Source organism: Antechinus flavipes, chromosome 3 (assembly GCF_016432865.1).
Source record: "Antechinus flavipes isolate AdamAnt ecotype Samford, QLD, Australia chromosome 3, AdamAnt_v2, whole genome shotgun sequence".
In the NCBI taxonomy this organism is placed as follows: domain Eukaryota; kingdom Metazoa; phylum Chordata; class Mammalia; order Dasyuromorphia; family Dasyuridae; genus Antechinus; species Antechinus flavipes.
Genome location: NC_067400.1, coordinates 40,974,644 through 40,993,959, shown reverse-complemented (window position 1 = coordinate 40,993,959; position 19,316 = coordinate 40,974,644). Strand labels below are relative to the sequence as shown.

Below are 19,316 nucleotides of genomic sequence, written 5' to 3'. Positions count from 1 at the left end.
GAGCTGACAGCTTAGAAGAGAATGCTTTCTAGATAGGACATCTAGAAATCAGTGCTTTCTAGATCATTTTCTAGATTGAGAGTTGGGGGTAGATGAGTGTTTTCTAGAATGAGAGTCTAGAAGAGGGTGCTTTCTAGAGTGCTTTCTGGACTAACAGTCTGGAAAAGGAGTGCTTTTTATAGTGCAAATCTAGAAATGAATACTTTCTAGATTGAGAATCGAGAAAAGAGTGCTTTCTAGACCACTTTCTAGATTGAGAGTCTAGGAGAAGAGTTTCTAGAATCAAGAAGGGGATGCTTTCTAGCGTGTATTCTGGACTAACAGTCTAGGAAAAAGAGCTTTCTGGACTGACAGTGTAGAAAAGGAATGCTTTCTAGATTGGAGATCCAGAAACAAGTGCTTTCTAGATTGGAGATCTAGAAACAAGTGCTTTCTAGATTGAGAGTCCAGGAAAGCGTGCTAGAGCATTTTCTAGATTAAGAAACTAAAAAAGAATGCTTTCTAGAATGAGAGGCTAGAAGAGAGTGCTTTCTAGAGTGCTTTCTGGACTGACCATGTAGACAAGGAGTGGTTTCTGAGCTGACAGCCTAGAAAAGCATGTTTTCTAGAAGGTAGATCTAGAAAGGAGGGATTTCTAGATTCAGAGTCCAAGAACAAGTGTTTTCAAGAGCACTTTTTAGATTTCTAGATTGAGAGTCTAGGAAAGAAGGCTTTCTAGAATAAGAGTTTAGAAGAGGGTGCTTTTCAGAGTGATTTCTGGACTAACAGTCTATAAAGGAATGCTTTCTAGAGTGCTTTATGGACAAAGATTCCAGAAAAGAGTTCTTTCTAAATCACTTTGTAGATTGAGAGTCAGGGAATGAGTGTTTTCTAGAATGGGAGTCTAGAAGAAGGTACTTTTTAGAGTGCTTTCTGGACTGACAGTCTAGAAAAGAGTGCTTTCTGGACTGACAGTCTAGAAAAGGAGTGCTTTCTGGACTGATAGTCTAGAAAAGGCATGCTTTGTAGAGTGTTTTCTGTGCTGACAGCCTAAAAAAAGAATGCTTTCTAGATTGGCAATCTAGAAACAAGTTCTTTTTAGACTGAGAGTCCAGAAAAAAGAGTACTTTCAAGACCACTTTCTACATTGAGGTTTTTTTTTTTTTTTGGGGGGGGGGTGGTTAATGTTTTCTAGAATAAAAGTCTAGAAGGGGTTATTTTCTAGAGTGCTTTCTGAACTAACGATCTAGAAAAGGAGTGCTTTCTGGGCTGACAATCTACAAAAGTGGGCTTTCTAGAGTGTAAATCTAGAAATGAGCGCTGTCTAGATTGAGAGTCCAGAAACAAGTGTTTCCTTGGGCAATTTCTATATTGAGAATCTGGAGGGAGTGCTTTCTGGAAAAAGATTCTAGAAAAGAGTGTTTTATAGATCATTTTCTAGGTTGAGAGTCAGGGGGAGTGTTTTCTAAAATGAGAGTGCTTTCTAGAGTGTTTTCTGGATTAAGATTCTAGAAGAGAGTGCTTTCTGGCCTAACAGTCTAAAAAAGGAGTGCTTTCTAAAGTGCAAATCTAGAAACGAGTGCTTTCTAGATTGAGAATCCAGAAAAACATGCTTTCTATATCACTTTCTAGAGTGGTGAGTGTTTTCTAAAATGAGAGTCTAGAAGAGGGTGCTTTCTAGAGTGCTTTCTGGACTAAGCTTCTAGAAAGAAGTGCTTTCTAGATTGGAGATCTAGAAACAAGTGCTTTCTAGTTTGAGAGTCCAGGAAAGAGTGCTTTCTAGAATGAGAGGTTAGAAGAGGGTGTTTCCCAGTGATTTCCGGACTAACAATCTATAAAGGAATGCTTTCTAGAGTACTTTCTAGACAAAGATTCTAGAAAAGAGTGCTTTCTAGATCACTTTCTAAATTGAGAGTCAGGGGATAGTGTTTTCTAGAAGAGAGTGCTTTTTAGAGTATTTTGTGGACCAACAGTCTAGAAAAATGCTTTCTGGACTAAGATTCAAGAAAAGGAATGCTTTCTGGACTGACGGTCTGAAAAGATATGCTTTGTAGAGTGTTTTATGGGCTGACAACCTAGAAAAGAATGCTTTCTAGATTGAAGATCTAGAAACAAATGTTTTCTAGATTGAGAGTCCAGAAAAGATCACTTTCTACATTGAGAGTTGGGGAGGGTTGAGTGTTTTCTAGAATGAAAGACTAGAAGGGGGCCTTTCTAGAGGGCTTTCTGCATTAACAGTCTAAAAAAAAAGGAGTGCTTTGGGGGCTGACAGTCTAGAAAAGATGCTTTCTAGAGTGTATATCTAGAAACGAGTGCTTTCTAGAGTATTTTCTGGACTAAGATTCTAGAAGAGAGTGCTTTTTGGACTAGGAGTCTAAAAAAGGAGTGCTTTCTAAAGTGCAAACTAGAAATGAGTTTCTTCTAGTTTGAGAGTTTAGAAAAGAATGCTTTCTAGACCACTTTCTATATTAAGAGTCTGGAGTGTGTTTTCTAGTATGAAGTCTAGAAGAGGGTGCTTCCCAGAGTGATTTCTGGACTAACAGTCTATAAGGGAATGCTTCCTACTTTGTAGATAAAGATTCTAGATTAGAGTGTTTTCTAGATCACTTTATAGATTGAGAGTCAGGGGGTAAGTGTTTTCTAGAATGAGAGTCTAGAAGAGGGTGCTTTTTAGAGTGTTTTGTGGACTAACGGTCTAGAAAAAGAGTGTTTTGGGACTGATGATCTAGAAAAAGAGTGCTTTGTAGAGTATTTTCTGGGCTGACACCCTCGAAAAGAGTGCTTTCTAGATTAAAGCTCTAGAGATGAGTGCTTTCTAGATTGAGACTCCAGAAAAGAGTGCTTTGAAGACCACTTTCTTGTTTGAGAGTTGGGGGGTGAGTGTTTTCTAGAATGAGAGTCTAGTAGAGGGTGTTTTCTACAGTGCTTTCTGGACTAACAGTCTAGAAAAGAAAGCTTTCTGGAGTGCTTTTTGAACAAATATTCTAGAAGAGAGTGCTTTCTGGCCTAACAGTCTAGAAAAGGAGTGCTTTTTAAAGTGCAAATCTAGAAACGAGTGCTTTTTAGATTGAGAGTCCAGAAAATAGTGCTTTCTAGATCACTTTCTAGATTGAGTTTGAGGGAGAGGAGTGCTTTCTACAATGAGTGTCTAGAAGAGGGTGTTTTCTACAATGTTTTCTGGACTAACAATCTAGAAAAGACTACCTTCTAGAGTGCTTTCTGCACAAAGATTCTAGAAAAAATGGGCTTTCTGGACTAACAGCCTAGAAAAGGAATGCTTTTTCGAGTGAAGATCTAAAATGAATGCTTTCTATATTGAAAGTGCAGAAAAGAGTGCTTTCTAGATCACTTTCTAGATTAAGAATCTGGGGGTAGTACTTTCTAGAATGAGAGCCTAGAAAAGGGTGCTTTCTAGAGTGCTTTCTGGGCTGAGTTCAGAAAAGGAGTGCTTTCTGGACTTCTGGTCTAGAAAAGAGCACTTTCTAGAGTGCTTTCTAAATTGACAGGCTGGAAAAGATGCGCTTTCTAGAGTGTTTTCTGGACTCATAGTCTAGAAAAGAATATTTCTAGATGTTTTCTGGACTAAGAGTCTAGAAGAGAGTGCTTTCTGGACTGAGTCTTTTGTAGAAAAATACATGGATGGATGGTTCCATAGATAGACAGGAAGATAGAGAAAAGTAGATTGATAAGATAGATACCTAGATATATAGACAAATGGACAGGTAGATAGAAATAAGTAAATAGACAAATAGATGTTCGCTAGAGTAGATAGTTATAGAAAGATAGAATAGGAAGGAGACAGCTGGCTGTGCTGGCTAAATCACTGTTCTCTTCAGTCCTGATATATTCGGAATTCTTCCCATATGTCCAAGAAGCTCACCATTAGAGATCTAGTCACAAGGGGCGACTCTTTTGGCTCCAGCACCTCATGGAGCCAGGCTGATGAGCCACGGAAGGGTCTGCACATGGGGACAGAATATCCCAAGTTAGGGATTCTCAAAGCCCGTGTGCATCTGTAGACTGCAAACTTGTTTATGTATGCTCAGAAGAGCAACTCCCAGTCTCTTTACTCAGAGCACACACAGCCAAAGCTTTTTTTTTTTTAAAGCGAAATTAGATTTCATCATACTCCACTACATCCATCAGTTGTGTTCCCTTAGGTGTTCGATTTACAACTCTTACTGTTGTTTTTTTTCCTTTTAAAATTTCCATCACAAGCCTGTAGGGTTTGGATTTTTTTTTTTTTTAACTGAGTATGTTAAGCTTATGTCTCTTAGAAGTTTTGTGATGAAATCAGGCCCTTCCCTTTGTTGAACTCTGGCCTCCAGCCTCTCTGATCAAAATCCCTTTGGAAGTCAAGAGAGAATACCAGGTGGGTCAGTCATGGGAGAGAGTCCGTGACCCAGAACGTCCCCCACCCTGAGCCTGGCCATCCAGAGAGCTGAGTGAGCAGCCTGGAAGCCTCTCTCAGACAACAAGATTCCAGGCTATGCTGGGAAAATCACATGTGTTGAATAGGACTTTGCATACCCAGCTTCCAAGAAACCATAAGGCGTCTCCTTGACAACTGCTTGGCCCTCTTCCTTTCCTGGATGTGGAATGCATTTTTAATTTTGTTAACGTCTTGTATTCAGCTAGAAAAATTCTTATTTTTAGAAGAGCCATTATCCAAAAGTAATTAAAATAAGGGAATGTGGAAGAGGCACATAGATAAGATCCAATGAAGTAGAAGGAAGGCATGGACATAAAATGGAGACAAAGAGAGAATTCAGGAAAAGGGAAAATCTCAAGCCCTGCTCAAGGGCAACAGAAAAAAAATCCAGACTAGGGGAGTGCCATCAAACCCACTCTGGTTGCCTTAAATCTGACTTTGATCTTAAATTTTTAGATATTAACTTACTCCTTTGGCCCCACAGAGGAATCCTGAACTGGCTCAAAAACGTGGCCAGATGTATAAGGCAGGAACATTTTCCAGGCTGTGTTCTAGGAATTGTATAGAACCTTCTAAAGGAGGATCCCCCAGTGATATATTAAGTGCTGGCCACTGAAGTAGAGCTTTAAAATCCAAAAACTAAGGCTTCCAAAAGGGATATGATACATGGGACCGTACATTTGGAACTAGAGGGGACTCAATATCCACTCTGATATGACCATGTCACAGCTAAGTATCAAAGCTTCTTAGTGGGTTGCAAAGTAATGAAGGTGAGAAACACAACTCTATAAACCATAACAGGAAACCTTATCAGATAGAAATGGACTTTACCCTACTCTACTAAATACTCACACTTCTCCAGTCCCATCCCCCAAAGCAGACTTCACGTCAACATGAAAACTGGGTATTTGCACTTATAAAACACTCTCAATTATCCAAGATTCATATTTTTTAAAAAAGAGAGATTTCCAGAAGTGTTCAAATTGAGATCATTCTCCAAGCTTCATCCACCACCAAATCAACCTTATTTCTCATTAAATCTTTTCCTAGAGATACACAAATACAGCCAAAATGAAAACATCAATTCCATCTTCCCTCTTGTTTTTTCATAGAGAGAGAATTAGATTTATCCTCTAAGCCTCAATTTATTCATTTGAAAAATGGGGAAAATCTTATCACTACAATTACCTATAACTACCAGAGTTGTTCTGAGAGTCAAATGAAATAACCAATAGAATATACTTTGCAAGCCTTAAAACGCATCAGAAATATTTATTATTATCTACTATCTACTACGTAAGACTATTTATTATAACATATAACAGAAAGTTAATATTAGTATTGATGTATTTACATCAATGGGGTAATGTTATCTGCAAACAATAAATACCCTTCACCTCTGAAATATGAGATATAAAATTATATTTATATGAAAAATAATCTTGTTATATGTGTCCATTTTTTTTCAGTATAAAAATAGGTTTAACGTTTATTCCTTAGCTCCAGAATTTTCCAGGGATATTCCAATATTCTCCTAACCTCTGGATGGGCATTTATGGCTTCTGTTCTATTTCAAACATCTGTAACAGGACTCATAGGACTCAGGAACCAATTAGGGATTGCTATCATGCCAGCGAGGTACATGTCTGCCTCCGTGGAAAGTGTCTCAATATGGCAGAAAGAGCACAATATTGGAATGAGAACACTTGGGTCCCATCTGGGGTCTGCTGTACACTTCCTTGGTGATCTAGGGCACTTAAATGTAGCTTAGGTTAGCGCTTCTAAGATGCCTTCAGTTCTAGCTATGTTAAAGAATCACAGTTTCTTCATCTGTACATTAGGGAGGGTTGGATTATGATTTCTTGCGTTCTTTCTGATTTTCTCGATATTTTGATCCTGTATACTCATGAATAGGTGTTTCATAGCCAAACAGGTTTGAGGAAAAGCCTCTGCCTGGTATACCAGAAAAAATCTTGCCATCTGCAAGAAACAAGCTGAAAGGCAAAAAGCAAAGGAGAAAGGTCAAAGATTAGATGGAAGGAATGTGCTTTGAGGGGAAATGTTTTGGAGGTAAGAGGTTACTCTGAAGAAGGTTTTTTTGGTTTGTTTTTAAATTTCAGAGAAATGAGTGGGTAGGGATTTAGAGCCACGATCATTAAATGATCTACCAAGGAACATTTATTAAGTACCAGTAGCTGTCCTCAAGTTGTTTATCCATAACAGAATGGAATGGACATTTATTAAGTGACTGTCTTGTTGTCAGGCACTGTGCTCAGCACTTTATAAATACTCTCTTGTTTGATCCTCACAACCCTGTGAGGTAGATTTTATTATCTCCCCATTTTTCATAGTTGAGCAAGATGATGCAGACTGAGATTAAGTGATTTGGCCAGGGTCACACAGCTAAATGTTATGGCTGAATTTGAATTCAGGAATTCCTGACTTCAAACCTAATATATTATCTATTCACTATTCACCCAGCTACCTCTTATCTTTTGTTGGATCAACCTTTCATTGGATCTGTCTCCTGTGTGTTATCATAGAATAGAGTAATATTGAAGAAACCCTGATAGACTCTTTCCCTATTCGAAGCTCTTTCAGGGCAGAAACTGTTTGTTTGTTTTTAATTTAATATTTTTCCTCAGTTATATTCAAAACCATTTTTATATTTATTTTTAAGATTTTTAAATTCTAGTTTCTCTCCCTTATCCCCACCTACAATTAAGAAACTACATGTCAAATTATGCAAAGCATTTTCATAGAAGTCAAGTTGCTAAAGAAAACATAGATCTCCTAATGAAAATAAAAACCCTCAAGAAAAATTAAATTTAAAAGAAAGAGAATGCTTCAGTCAGTATTCAGACACAATCAGTTCCTTCTCTGCATATGGACAGGATTTTTCATCAAAAGTCCTTCAGAATAGTTGTGGGTGATTGTACTGCTGAGAGTAACAAAGTTATTTACAGCTGGTCCTCCCAGAACATTGCTATTAATTTACATACAGTATATTTCATTTTGTTCACAGAGGACTTTCCAGGTGTTTTTTGTTTTTTGGGTTTTTTTTGTTTTAGTTTGATTTTTGTTATTGTTTTGTTTTAGCAGAAAATGTTTTTAATTTATTTTGCATTTCTAGTGGCTTAGCACAGTGCTTGGTACATAATAGTTACTAAATGCTTACTGAATAGTAGATTGATTAAGTCCCTTGGGGTTTCAGTGAAGGGATTTTAAAGAAAATATCTCCTTCATTTTCAATTCAGTAGAGAAATCAGTGTGTCTAGTATATCAGTGTTTCTTTAACAGGTTAAAAGAAAATTACTATTTTAAAACTTCTTTGAAGATGTCCCAGAGTCAATCCTTTCTGTTCCATTACTGGGCTTTTCATCTTAGGTTTGGGGGTGTCCACAAATCTGACATGGATTTTGGCAGCTACAGCAAGGGCTTTTTCATTAAAATCTTCCTTTTAAAACCTTCTTACCCTCCAGAGGTGACCCTGGCTGTCTTTGCCTTAAAGTCCAGGTTTTCCTGAAGACCAACCCCATAAAGCTCAGAGAGGTCCATCAGCAGGTTGGCTATTGGGTGATGAATGGTTTAGTGATTCTTAAAATTCAGGGATTCAATAAAGAGTAGGAGTGGAGAAGGAGGGGTGAGAAGTTGCTACCCAGAGAAATCACAAGCCAAAGTCTGATCATCATCTACTCAATCATCCAATCATCTCAAACTAGCATTTATTAAGCACCTACTGTATAATAAATACTAGGTACTGTTTTTATTGCTAGACATACAAAGATGAAGAACAAAACCAGGAAATATTTCCCACTTTAAGGTTCTCTTGGAATTGACCCGCCTAAATTTCTCCTTTTCTTTTGGGATTAGACGGGTGATTGAATTGATGTTGGTAACTCCTGGTGAGGAAATTCCCTCCCCCAATGCAGATTGGCCCTTCCTCTGGTAGCCTTAAGAGTCATCTGTGGTGAGAGATGAAATGACACGGACTTGAGTCCAGATTTCTCTGTGTCTGAGACCAACATCCTGGTCTCTATGTTGTGGGTGCCCATCAGAGTCATCATTCATTCACAGTTTTCAAACTACTTTGCTTCTTCTGTGATGGTCCTGAGATCAATGAGGAAGGGATGGTTTTTGATTAAAACATTGTGGGATGGGGGCAGCTAGATGGTTCAATGGATAGAGCACTAGCCCTGAAGTCAGGAAGACCTGAGTTCAAATCTGGCCTCAGACACTTCACACTTTCTAGCAAGTCACTTAACCGCAATTGCTTCAGGAAAGAAAAATTGTAGGACACAGAAGGTGAGACGAGTGGATGGAACTGAGCTCAACGTTCTGGCTTCTTCCTCACTTCTTCTCGAACAATATGACACTTTTTGTTCTTCATTTTGTCCCATTCAGAGGAGGGGAACACTGACACATCCCTGTGGGATTGGAGAAGGATGTGCTCATCCTCCTCCAGTGAACGTGAAGGAGCTGAGTGGTGGGAGAAGGGAGAACCAAGAGCAACAAGTGGATATGTGACCTAAAGAAAAACAGTCTGAGAGACCCCCTCACTTTTTTTCCCCTTTGGGGGATTGGTTGTATTTGTCCCCACAGATCATCATGTTGAACTCTGTTTCTGATCTCCACGGCTACATTGACAAGAGCCAGCTGACGAGGGAGCTGGGGGGGACTCTAGAATACGGTCACGGACAGTGGATACATCATCGAACGGTGAGTACCAACCTGGGTGAAGGGTCTGTCCTTGAAGGTCCTGGGAGGTGAGGGAGTGAATCAAGGGGGATAATAACAGCAAAAAAACCCAACAATAATATTGAGAACAATAATGTGATGTTATTATCCATAGTAAGAATAACAATTATGTAGTTATTGTTATGATAGTACTAATAACAATTATGATTATTAAAATGGTTATTGGATTCTGGGACAAAGTTTACAAAGCACTTTACATATGACTTCATTTGCCTTGACAAACAATATAGCTCAGTGGAAGGAGTTTTAGATTTGGAATCAGGCAAATCTGGGTTGATCTCTGTTTTAGTGACTCTGGATGAATTAGGTAACTGAGCTCGAGGTTCCTGTTCTCTAAAATATGAGGGGTTGGGGAAGGTGACTTCTAAAGTCCCCTGCAAGTCTAAGTTTTTTTTTTTTTGTTCTCTGGCCTAATTTATTTATTTTATTTTATTTTATTTTTTATATTTAATTTTATTTAATAATAACTTTGTATTGACAGAATCCATGCCAGGATAATTTTTACACAGCATTATCCCTTGCAATCACTTATGTTTCGTTTTTTCCCCTCCCTCCCTCCTCCCCCCCCCCCCAAGATGGCAAGCAGTCCTATATATGTTAAATATGTTGCAGTATATCCTAGATACAATACATATTTGCAGAACCAAACAGTTCTCCCGCTGCACAGGGAGAATTGGATTCAGAAGGTAAAAATAATTCGGGAAGAAAATCAAAAATCAAATAGTTCACATTCATTTCCCAGTATTCCTTCTTTGGGTGTAGCTGTTTCTGTCCATCATTTATCCAATGAAACTCAGTTAAGTCTCTTTGTCAGAGAAATCCACTTCCATCAGAATACATCCTCATACAATATCGTTGTCGAAGTGTATAATGATCTCCTGGTTCTGCTCATCTCACTTAGCATCAGTCCATGTAGGTCTCTCCAAGCCTCTCTGTATTCATCCTGCTGGTCCTTTCTTACAGAACAATAATATTCCATAACATTCATATGCCACAATTTACCCAGCCATTCTCCAATTGATGGGCATCCATTCATTTTCCAGTTTCTAACCAGTACAAACAGGGCTACCACAAACATTTTGGCACATACCGGTCCCTTTCCCTTATTTAGTATCTCTTTGGGGTATAAGCCCAATAGAAACACTGCTGGATCAAAGGGTATGCACAGTTTGATAAATTTTGGGCATAATTCCAGATTGCTCTCCAGAATGGCTGGATTCGTTCACAACTCCACCAACAATGCATCAGTGTCCTCGTTTTCCCGCATCCCCTCCAATATTCATCATTATTTTTTCCTGTCATCTTAGCCAATCTGACAGGTGTGTAGTGATATCTCAGAGTTGTCTTAATTTGCATTTCTCTGATCAATAGTTATTTGGAACACTCTTTCATGTGAGTGGTAATAGTTTCAATTTCATCCTCTGAAAATTGTCTGTTCATATCCTTTGACCATTTATCAATTGGAGAATGGCTTGATTTTTTATAAATTTGAGTCAGTTCTCTATATATTTTGGAAATGAGGCCTTTATCAGAACCTTTAATTGTAAAGATGTTTTCCCAGTTTGTTGCTTCCCTTCTAATCTTGTTTGCATTAGTTGTATTTGTACAAAGGCTTTTTAATTTGATATAATCAAAATTTTCTATTTTGTGATCAGTAATGGTCTCTAGTTCATCTTTGGTCACAAATTTCTTTCTCCTCCACAAGTCTGAGAGATAAACTATCCTATGTTCCTCTAATTTATTTATAATCTCATTCTTTATGCCTAGATCATGGACCCATTTTGATCTTATCTTGGTATGTGGTGTTAAGTGTGGGTCCTTGCCTAATTTCTGCCATACTAATTTCCAGTTATCCCAGCAGTTTTTATCAAATAATGAAATCTTATCCCAAAATTTAGAATCTTTGGGTTTGTCAAACACTAGATTGCTATAGTTGACTATTCTGTCTTGTGAACCTAACCTTTTCCACTGATCAACTAATCTATTTCTAAGCCAATACCAAATGGTTTTGGTGACTGCTGCTTTATAATATAATCCTGCAAGTCTAAGTTAATGGTTCTATGATCCTGCACATGATACTGTGAAATGGGTACTGATAAATGATCTTATTTTATGGCTAAAGCCTCCAGGACAGGTAATTTGTTCCTTGTGACACAGTAGAACTGACTCTAAGTTCTGGGTTCTAGACAACACAATGGAAGACCTCCAGTGATCACAGATCCCTAGTTGCCAGCCATACCAAAAGGACCGTGCCATATTCCATAGGGCAGATTGGATACAGAAGGCAAAGGGGAATGATTTCTGGCACCAAACGGAATCTCCTTTTTAGAGAAGTTCTTGTTTCATCTCTGTATCTTCAATCTCTCAAAGTCCCTGATCCCTAGTCCAACATTCAAATTGAAGTCAAGAAGTCTGAAATTCACATCTAGAATACATTACTAGTTCCACGTTCTCTGGACAAGTCACATAACTGCTATGTGCCTCAGTTTCCTTATCTGTGAAATGGGGATGTTCACAGACCCTGCCTCCCAGTATTAGTATGAAAGGTCAGCTAGGGGATAGTGGATAGAGTCCTGCAGTTCAAATCCAGCCTCAGATGTTTCATAACTGTGTCATTTAACCTAGACAAGTCATTTAACCCAAATTGCCACCCCTTCCCCAAAAAAAGAAGGAAGGAGATAACATCTGTAAAATGCTTTGCAAACTTTAGAGTCATATAAATGTTTATTATTATCATCATTGATTATTTTAAAAATGTCATAAAACACAACTGGCATAGAGTAGGTGCTTGATCAGTATTTGGGGATTGTTGTGGCAACATAACAAGTCAATATTTGTTGTTTTCTGATTTTCCCCAAATTTGCAAGCAATTCTTTTCTTTATTAGGGTTAGGGGAAAAAAGCAAAACTTCCTTGTGGAGGAGAGTATCGACATGGAACTTTTGATCAAATAAACACCCTCTTCCTTTGACCAGGACAATAGAATCCAGGTCAAGCCCAGGGCAGCCTGGAGGAGGTGGCCAAGTTCAGGTTTAATATTCTCTGCCTTGATTTTAGTACCATCTTTTGGTGTCTCTGCCCTCCCAGCCTGTCACCAGGAGACTGTTGTCCTGGGGGCATCTCTGCTGGCTTCTCTCCCATGCAGGTAACTTGGTTTTCCTGTCCCATGCCCTCAGGGACAAACTATGGATTTATAGCAGACAAAGGTCATCTGATAAGATTCTTAATTAGTATGGGAGGCTGGAGAAAGTCCTGGGCTTCCTACCAGGAAGCATGTGTACATTTTAACCAATGCTTTCTGGACCCAAATCCCACCTTTGAGACCTAATCAAAAGGGAGGGCTCTATTGGTGAAATTTCAGAGTTAGCCTTTTCTTTTCCTTTTCCTTTCCTTTCCTTTTCCTTTTCCTTTTCCTTTTCCTTCCCTTCCCTTCCCTTTCCCTTCCCTTTCCCTTCCTTTTCCTTTTCCTTTCCCTTTCCCTTTCCCTTTCTCTTTCCCTTTCCTCTTCCCTTCCCTTCCCTTTCCTTTTCCTTTTCCTTTTCCTTTTCCTTTTCCTTTTCCTTTCCTCTTCCCTTCCCTTTCCCTTTTCCTTTCCCTTCCCCTTTCCTTTTCCCTTTTCCTGTCCTATCCTGTCCTTTCTGACAGAGATTCCTCCAGATGCTGATAGGAAGAAGATCAGAACAGTGGACAGCTCCCTCTTCCTGGAAAGCTTTCAGTTTAGGCAGCAGGGGCAGAAAGGGCTTCTTCCAGCTAAGGCTTCCACTCTCTGCTTTCTTCCCCACCTTTTTGGGGCAAAGAGTGGCTGAGACACAAACTCTGTCCTGAGTGGGTTTGGGCTCTCTCAACCTTGAAGCCCTAGGGGTGGGACTGTCCTGCTTGGTGGAGGGAAAGCAGCTGGAGCTGCCAAAGATTAGGGAGGTCCTAGGTTCAAACTTGAGGAAATCCCTATCATCTCTGCTCTTTAGTTTCCCGGTATCAAATGAATATTTGAATTGGGATCATATATAGCCTCAGGCAGAAGCTGTGTGACTCCCTTGACTTTTTTGAATACTGTATAAAATGGCAGTTGACCTGGATTTCCCTGAGGTCCAAATCTCACCCTAGACATGATTTATATGACCTTAGGCAAGACACTTCCTATCCTTGGGGCTAAGTTTTCTTCTCTGTAAAAAGAGATAGGGGTGGACTGGATGATTTCAGAGGGTCCCTCTGGGATCTAGGAACCTGTTGCAGTTCTGTGTTAGTTACCATGGAGATGAGGGACGGAATCTACTAACTTGTGTTATTTGCTAGAGTATAAACCTTGATCTCTGCTCATCCTTTGGTGACTTGTAAGCGGCAGAGGACAGGGATCAGAGTGAATCTGTCGCAGGATTTCCTGCTCTTAAAGTGCCCCTCCTCCCTCTCTTTGCCCGGGTCTTGCCAGGACTCCTGATAACCCTATCTGAAGAGTTTTTCATCCTCCTCAGGTCTCAGGAAGGTCCCTGTTGAATAGATTTCTTATCCAAAGCCAATTGAGCTACAAACACGTAAGCAAAGGGGAAAGTTATTAATGGGAAGGGATAGATAAGGAGGTAAACTTTGTGAATGGGAAAGTACCCGTGTTTCCCCAATAATAAGACACTGTCTTATTATTTTTTTGGACAGAAAAACACCAGAGGGCTTATTTTCAGGGGAGGGCTTATTTCAATCAAATCACTGGGGAAGAACAGGATGACGCACTCACTGCTGCAGCTCTGATTGGATGCAATCTCAATAGGGCTTATTTTGGGGGGAGGGCTTATTTTAGAGGAATCTTACACAGTAAGGGGAGGGCTTATTTTCGGGATAGGTCTTATTATTGGGGAAACACGGTAAGAGAAAATCATTTAGAGAGCACAGCTTATGTTTCTGTGCCTGGCATTTTTAAAAATTAAAATATATATATATTTCACTTAATGAGCATTTATTTTCTCATCTCTACCCAAAAGAAACAAAATCTTGGCTTTCTGGCTCTCGAGCCATCCAGTTCAACTCCCTCATTTTTCAAAGGAATAAACTAAGGCCAGGTTATAGGACTGTATATTTAGCGGTGGGAGGGAACTCAAAACTCATCTAGTCCAATGCCTTCATTTTCCAGAGGGAAAAAAACTGGGACTCTGATCAGGGATTTAGAGGAGAAGGAAGATCAAAGGCAACACCTCCATTTTGAGAAGACCAGTAGGTGACTTAATGAGGGTCACCCAGAAAGAAAGCAGCAAACTGAATTTGAAGCCCACTTCTTTGACAACAATCCCAGCTTGCTTCCACCATAATGCATTGTTTTGGCATCTCCCCACTAGGTGCCACGTTATAATATATTCATTTTTGCTCTTGGAAAGCACCAGTGGGAATCCTCACTGTGTTCTCATTCAGAGTCAGTGTGAAGAGGAATGGGCCCCACTTGGAGCCCCAGTTCTTCCTGCCTGTGTGATCACATCTAATTTCTAATGACTCCATGACTCTTGGTTGCTCCATCTACAATGATATGGGGGGACAATACTTGTACTACCTGCCTCCTGGGATTGCTGTCTGGTTTGTAAACTTAAAAAGTAAAACTCCAGAAATGGTGATGTTTGTCATTACTTTTTTTTATTGTAATGGGAGTCTAAACAAGTCATTCACTTCTCAGGACTTTAAACACCTCACTAAGGCCTTGAATTGCAGAAAAGGCTTCCACTTGAATTGATGGTGAGGTTACTTTTCCAAGAGCTCCCTATGCCAATGAAATTGCAGGATCTCTATTCCCATTTCCTCCTTTTCTTTCTCTTCCTCCTTTTCCTCCTCCTCCACACCATCACCTTCCTCTCCTTCTCCTTCCTCCTCTTCTCCATTTCCTCCTCCTTCTCCTCCTCCTCTTTCTCTTTCTTCTCTTCTCCTCCTCCTTCTGGTCCTTCTCTTTTCCTCCCCTTTCATCTCACCTTCTCCTTTTTCTTCTTTTCTTTCTCCTCTTCCTTCTTCTCCTTTTTCACTTCCTTTCTTCCTTCTCCTCCTTCTTTCTTTCTTTCTTTCTCTTCTTCCTCCTCCTCCTCTTGGATTCTGAGGCTTTACTGGAGAAGACAATGGGAATAGTCAGAGCATGAAGGTCTCTGCCATGCTATTCCACCCAATCTGACAAGCTTTAATGATCTTCTTTGTCTTTGACCTCTCAGGCCATAGAAAACTTTGCCCTGACAGTGAAAACCACAGCCCAGATGTTACAGACCTTCGGGACCGACCTGGCGGAGACAGAGCTACCCAACGATGTCCAGTGCACAGAGCAGCTTCTCCAGTCCCACACGGAGCAGCACAGCAAACTGAAGGTGGGCGCTCACGCGGTCTCTGGCACGACAGGGGTGGGTGGGGCAGACAAGGGGAGGTTGGCTGCTGACTCCGCTTGGTGTCTGTAGGATGCCAGCTGCAAATGCTGCAGGATGCTGAAGAAGGCTTCCTGTTAGTTAAAAATAAAGGTCCCTTGTCTCCTTTCCCTTCCAGTGAACTTACAACCGATAATTATCCCGAGGGGTTCTGAAATAGGGGGACAGGAGCTGAGGGAAGACCAAGAGCACCAAAGCCGGCCGTCAGGTGCTGGGTCCTGTGCTTTCAGGCAGACACGTTAGTCATTTGCCATGAGTAAGGGGGGAGGACAGATGTAAGAAGGAGGGCTTTAACGTGAATCATTCTGGGACCTCCTCTCCTGCCACCAGGAGTGAGTGTAAGGCCAAAAAGAGGGCAAATAACAAAAAAATAGCCATTCACATTTAGGCAAGCTTAAAGATGCACAAAGCACTCACTGCAGCATGGTCCAGGGCACAAACCTCCCTAGCTTTGGGACTAGGGGTTCTAGATTTGAATTTGGGCTCTGTAGCCTCCTGACCTGGTAAGTAGCTTACCCTCCTCAGGCCCTTAATGGCCCTAGGGAGGGATTTGGGCTCAATGGCAGTTCTAGATCTCTGCTGTCCCCTGAATATCATTGTCATTGTTACCTCCATTTTACAAATGGGAAACCTGAATCTGGGAGAGTTAATGGAATTTGCTCAGGTTCTTGAAGCTGCCATGTAAATGCAATGCAATATACTTCTCTGGGCCTCAGTTTCCCCTCAATAAAAACCAAGAGTTAGAAGAGATGATTTCTAAAGATCCTTTCAACTCTAAATTAGTGGAATCATAGATTCTTTTTATTGTAGACTTGGATTAGAAGAGAATACTAGAAATCCTCTTCCAAACATGTGTTAATGAATATTTAACAACTGGTTTTCAGGAAGAAAACAAACTGTGCACAAAACACATTTTTAAGTTTCTTTCTCATTATTAACATTTTTCCATTGCTTTCTTAAATCTAAATAACCATCAAAACAACTTATGTTACGTTATAACAATTTATGTTATGTTATGTCCTGAATTTTTGTGAAATGTCAATGCTCACATTGGATATTTAACAATCAGCTCTTTAGAACCTATAGGAGTTGCTTCCAGCACTCCTATGGGGAGAAAGGGCAATGAGTATATAGACTGTCATTCTGAAGAGGAGGGAGGTGGGAGGAGTAGGCATCTGGGTCAAAGAAATGTAGCATTTGTTCATTAAACCTTTCAGTTTAATGAGATGGAACAGATCCTTTGGAAGGGGGATGTAGGTTTGAATGAGAAAAGGGGTCCTGTTGGGATCCTGACGTGGAAGAGCAGAAATAGAGAAGGCTTGGAGAGGGGCATTAAGCCAGCTTAGACTGAACCATACAGAGGTCATCCAGAAACAGAGATGGGGAGGATATTGGGGCTAGGGAAGTGAGCCTGCACCCCCAAGAGTAACCTAGCTGTTTCACCCAGGCAAACCAATCTGGACAAAAACAGGGAGAAAGAGCATCTAGAGAGAGAAAGCCTTCAATAGTAGAAAGGATACGGGTTTGGAGACATCAGTTTGCTACCCATGTGATTTGAGAATTATTTCAACTTTCCATGTCTCATCTAAAAAATGATGGAACTAGATTAAATGACCAGTGAGATCCCTTCTAGATCTGAATCTGGGATTCCCTTTTTATGCCTCAGTTTCCACATATGAAAAATAATTTAATATTCCAAGTTTTATTAAAAAAAGGTTGATCAAGGATTTTTTTTTTTCTAAATGTCAATTTGTCTTTTCTCTTCCCAGGCTGAGCTGAAGTTGGCAGGGAGCCAGGGGGGAACATTACTGTCATGCATCCGAGAACCAGCCAGCAAGAACCCCACCAGCAAGCTCAACCCTGATGAACTGGAGAACGTCCTGACTGTCGAAAGGTGGGCAAACACAGATCTGCCCTGTACTCCTTTTGCTTCACTCTAGTGGCTTGATTGCTGCCAGTAGAATCAGTGTATTCTCCTTTAAAAAGAAAATCCTACCCTTGAATATTTAGGGTCCTGAAAACACTAAGGCTGCTCACTGGAATGGTAGGACTACCGTTGTCCATGGTCATCACCCACTTCACCGAGTGCTTAAGAAAGACATGGAACAGTGATGTCTCATCTTATCGGCCTTCCCTTTTCGTCTTGCTCCCTGAAAATCCCCAAGATGCTGAGGCAGTAATCACTGTATTAGAGGCAGGAGTCCAGCAGTTCCCTAATCCCAACCACGAAGGAAAAGGGGCTGCGAGGGAACGCCCTGGTGCACACAGCTCTGGGCCAATGGTCAGGAAGAATCATCTTCACGAGCTCAAATGTGGCCTCAGACACTTATTAGCTGTATGATCCTGGGCAAGTCGCTATAGTTTCCTCATCTATAAAATGATCTGGTGAAGGAAATGGCAAAACACTCCAGTATTCTTGCCAAGAAATGGGGTCACAAAGAGCTAAATACGACTAACAACTCAACAACAAAATAAGATACTACATTTATATTGAACTTCATCTTGTTGGATTCAGCCCAAGGCTCTAGTTTGGCAGTTCCCAAACTTTTTGGTTTCAGAACCCTAAAAATTATTGAGAACCCTCTCCCTCAGCCCACAAAGAACTTTTGAATGAGTTGGTTATATTTCTCAGTATTAGAAGTTAAAACTCATACATTTTAATGTATTAATTCAGTAAAATAATAATAAACCCATTACATATCAATATAAATAAAATCTTTTTAAGAAAAATAATTTCTTCCAAAACAAACCAAAAAAAAAAAATGAGTGAGCCGAGTAGCATTGTTAGTATTCTTATAACTCTTTATTATCTGGTTAAATAGATAATAGCTGGATTCTTCTATCTGCTTCTGTTTTTAATCTGTTGTATTATGTTATTTTAGTTGAAGTATATGAGGAAAATCTAGCGTCATACAGAAAAGGGAGGACGCTTTTGTATCTTAGTATTATGAGAATAGTTTTGACATCAAGTATCCCCTGGATGGTCCCCTTGAGAACCTTGGCTCTGCTCATCAAGATCTGGTTGAATCCTGCCTGTTTTCCTGAATATTTTTGATGGATATCTTCCAGTTACACGCTTTAGGAAAATGACATCCATGTCTCTATGTGTCTAAGCTGGTTCTCCCTCTTTGCTTATCTTTCTGACATACTCCCAGTTCTTCCTTGTTTCCCTCTGCTCTTCATGAATCAGTACATATATATGAAGTAGGGTGGGAGTCAGTCATTATCAGAAATCCTCATCCTCACTGAAATTTTAGAAAATCATATTCAGAAAACTTTTCTTTTTCTCCTCATACCTTTTGGTTATTGCTTTGCATTTTAACACTTTGCAGTAAATCTCCAATATCTTGAATGCCTTCTCTTAACCAAAAGTTCTGAATTGAATGTCTAAGTACAACATTCTTTTTTTTTTAATTTAATTTTATTTTATAATAACTTTATATTGACAGAACCCATGCCAGGGTAATTTTTTTTTTTTTTTACAACATTATCCCTTGCACTCGCTTCTGTTTCGATTTTTCCCCCCCCTCCCTCTACCCTCTCCCCTAGATGGCAAGAAGTCCTATATATGTTAGATATGTTTAAGCACAACATTCTAAACAGGTCACATGGGGTAGCTTTTGATAATAATAACTTCTATATTTAAATACAGTTGCAAGATACCAGAATTAACCATTCAAATAATCAAAAATTCCTTAAGAAAAAGTCTGAAAAATTTTCTACAATGAATTCCAGTAACATCTATTTCTGGATATATACATATATATAATACAC

At 39.7% G+C, this 19,316-nt stretch overlaps 1 protein-coding gene across 9 annotated transcripts in view; it reads left to right on the top strand.

Annotated features, from left to right (window-relative positions):
* MCF2L2 (MCF.2 cell line derived transforming sequence-like 2) overlaps nt 1-19,316 on the top strand; it is a 333,832-nt gene that overhangs the window by 121,335 nt on the left and 193,181 nt on the right. For 8 of the 9 annotated variants that reach the window (XM_051983258.1, XM_051983256.1, XM_051983259.1 and 5 more), the window contains exons 6-8: nt 9,014-9,130; nt 15,339-15,488; nt 17,312-17,436. In XM_051983258.1, the coding sequence (XP_051839218.1) occupies nt 9,014-9,130; nt 15,339-15,488; nt 17,312-17,436 (392 nt within the window). Of the gene's footprint in view, nt 1-9,013; nt 9,131-13,443; nt 13,698-15,338; nt 15,489-17,311; nt 17,437-19,316 lie in introns of those variants that run through there. The other variant, XM_051983260.1, reaches the window with a different exon arrangement.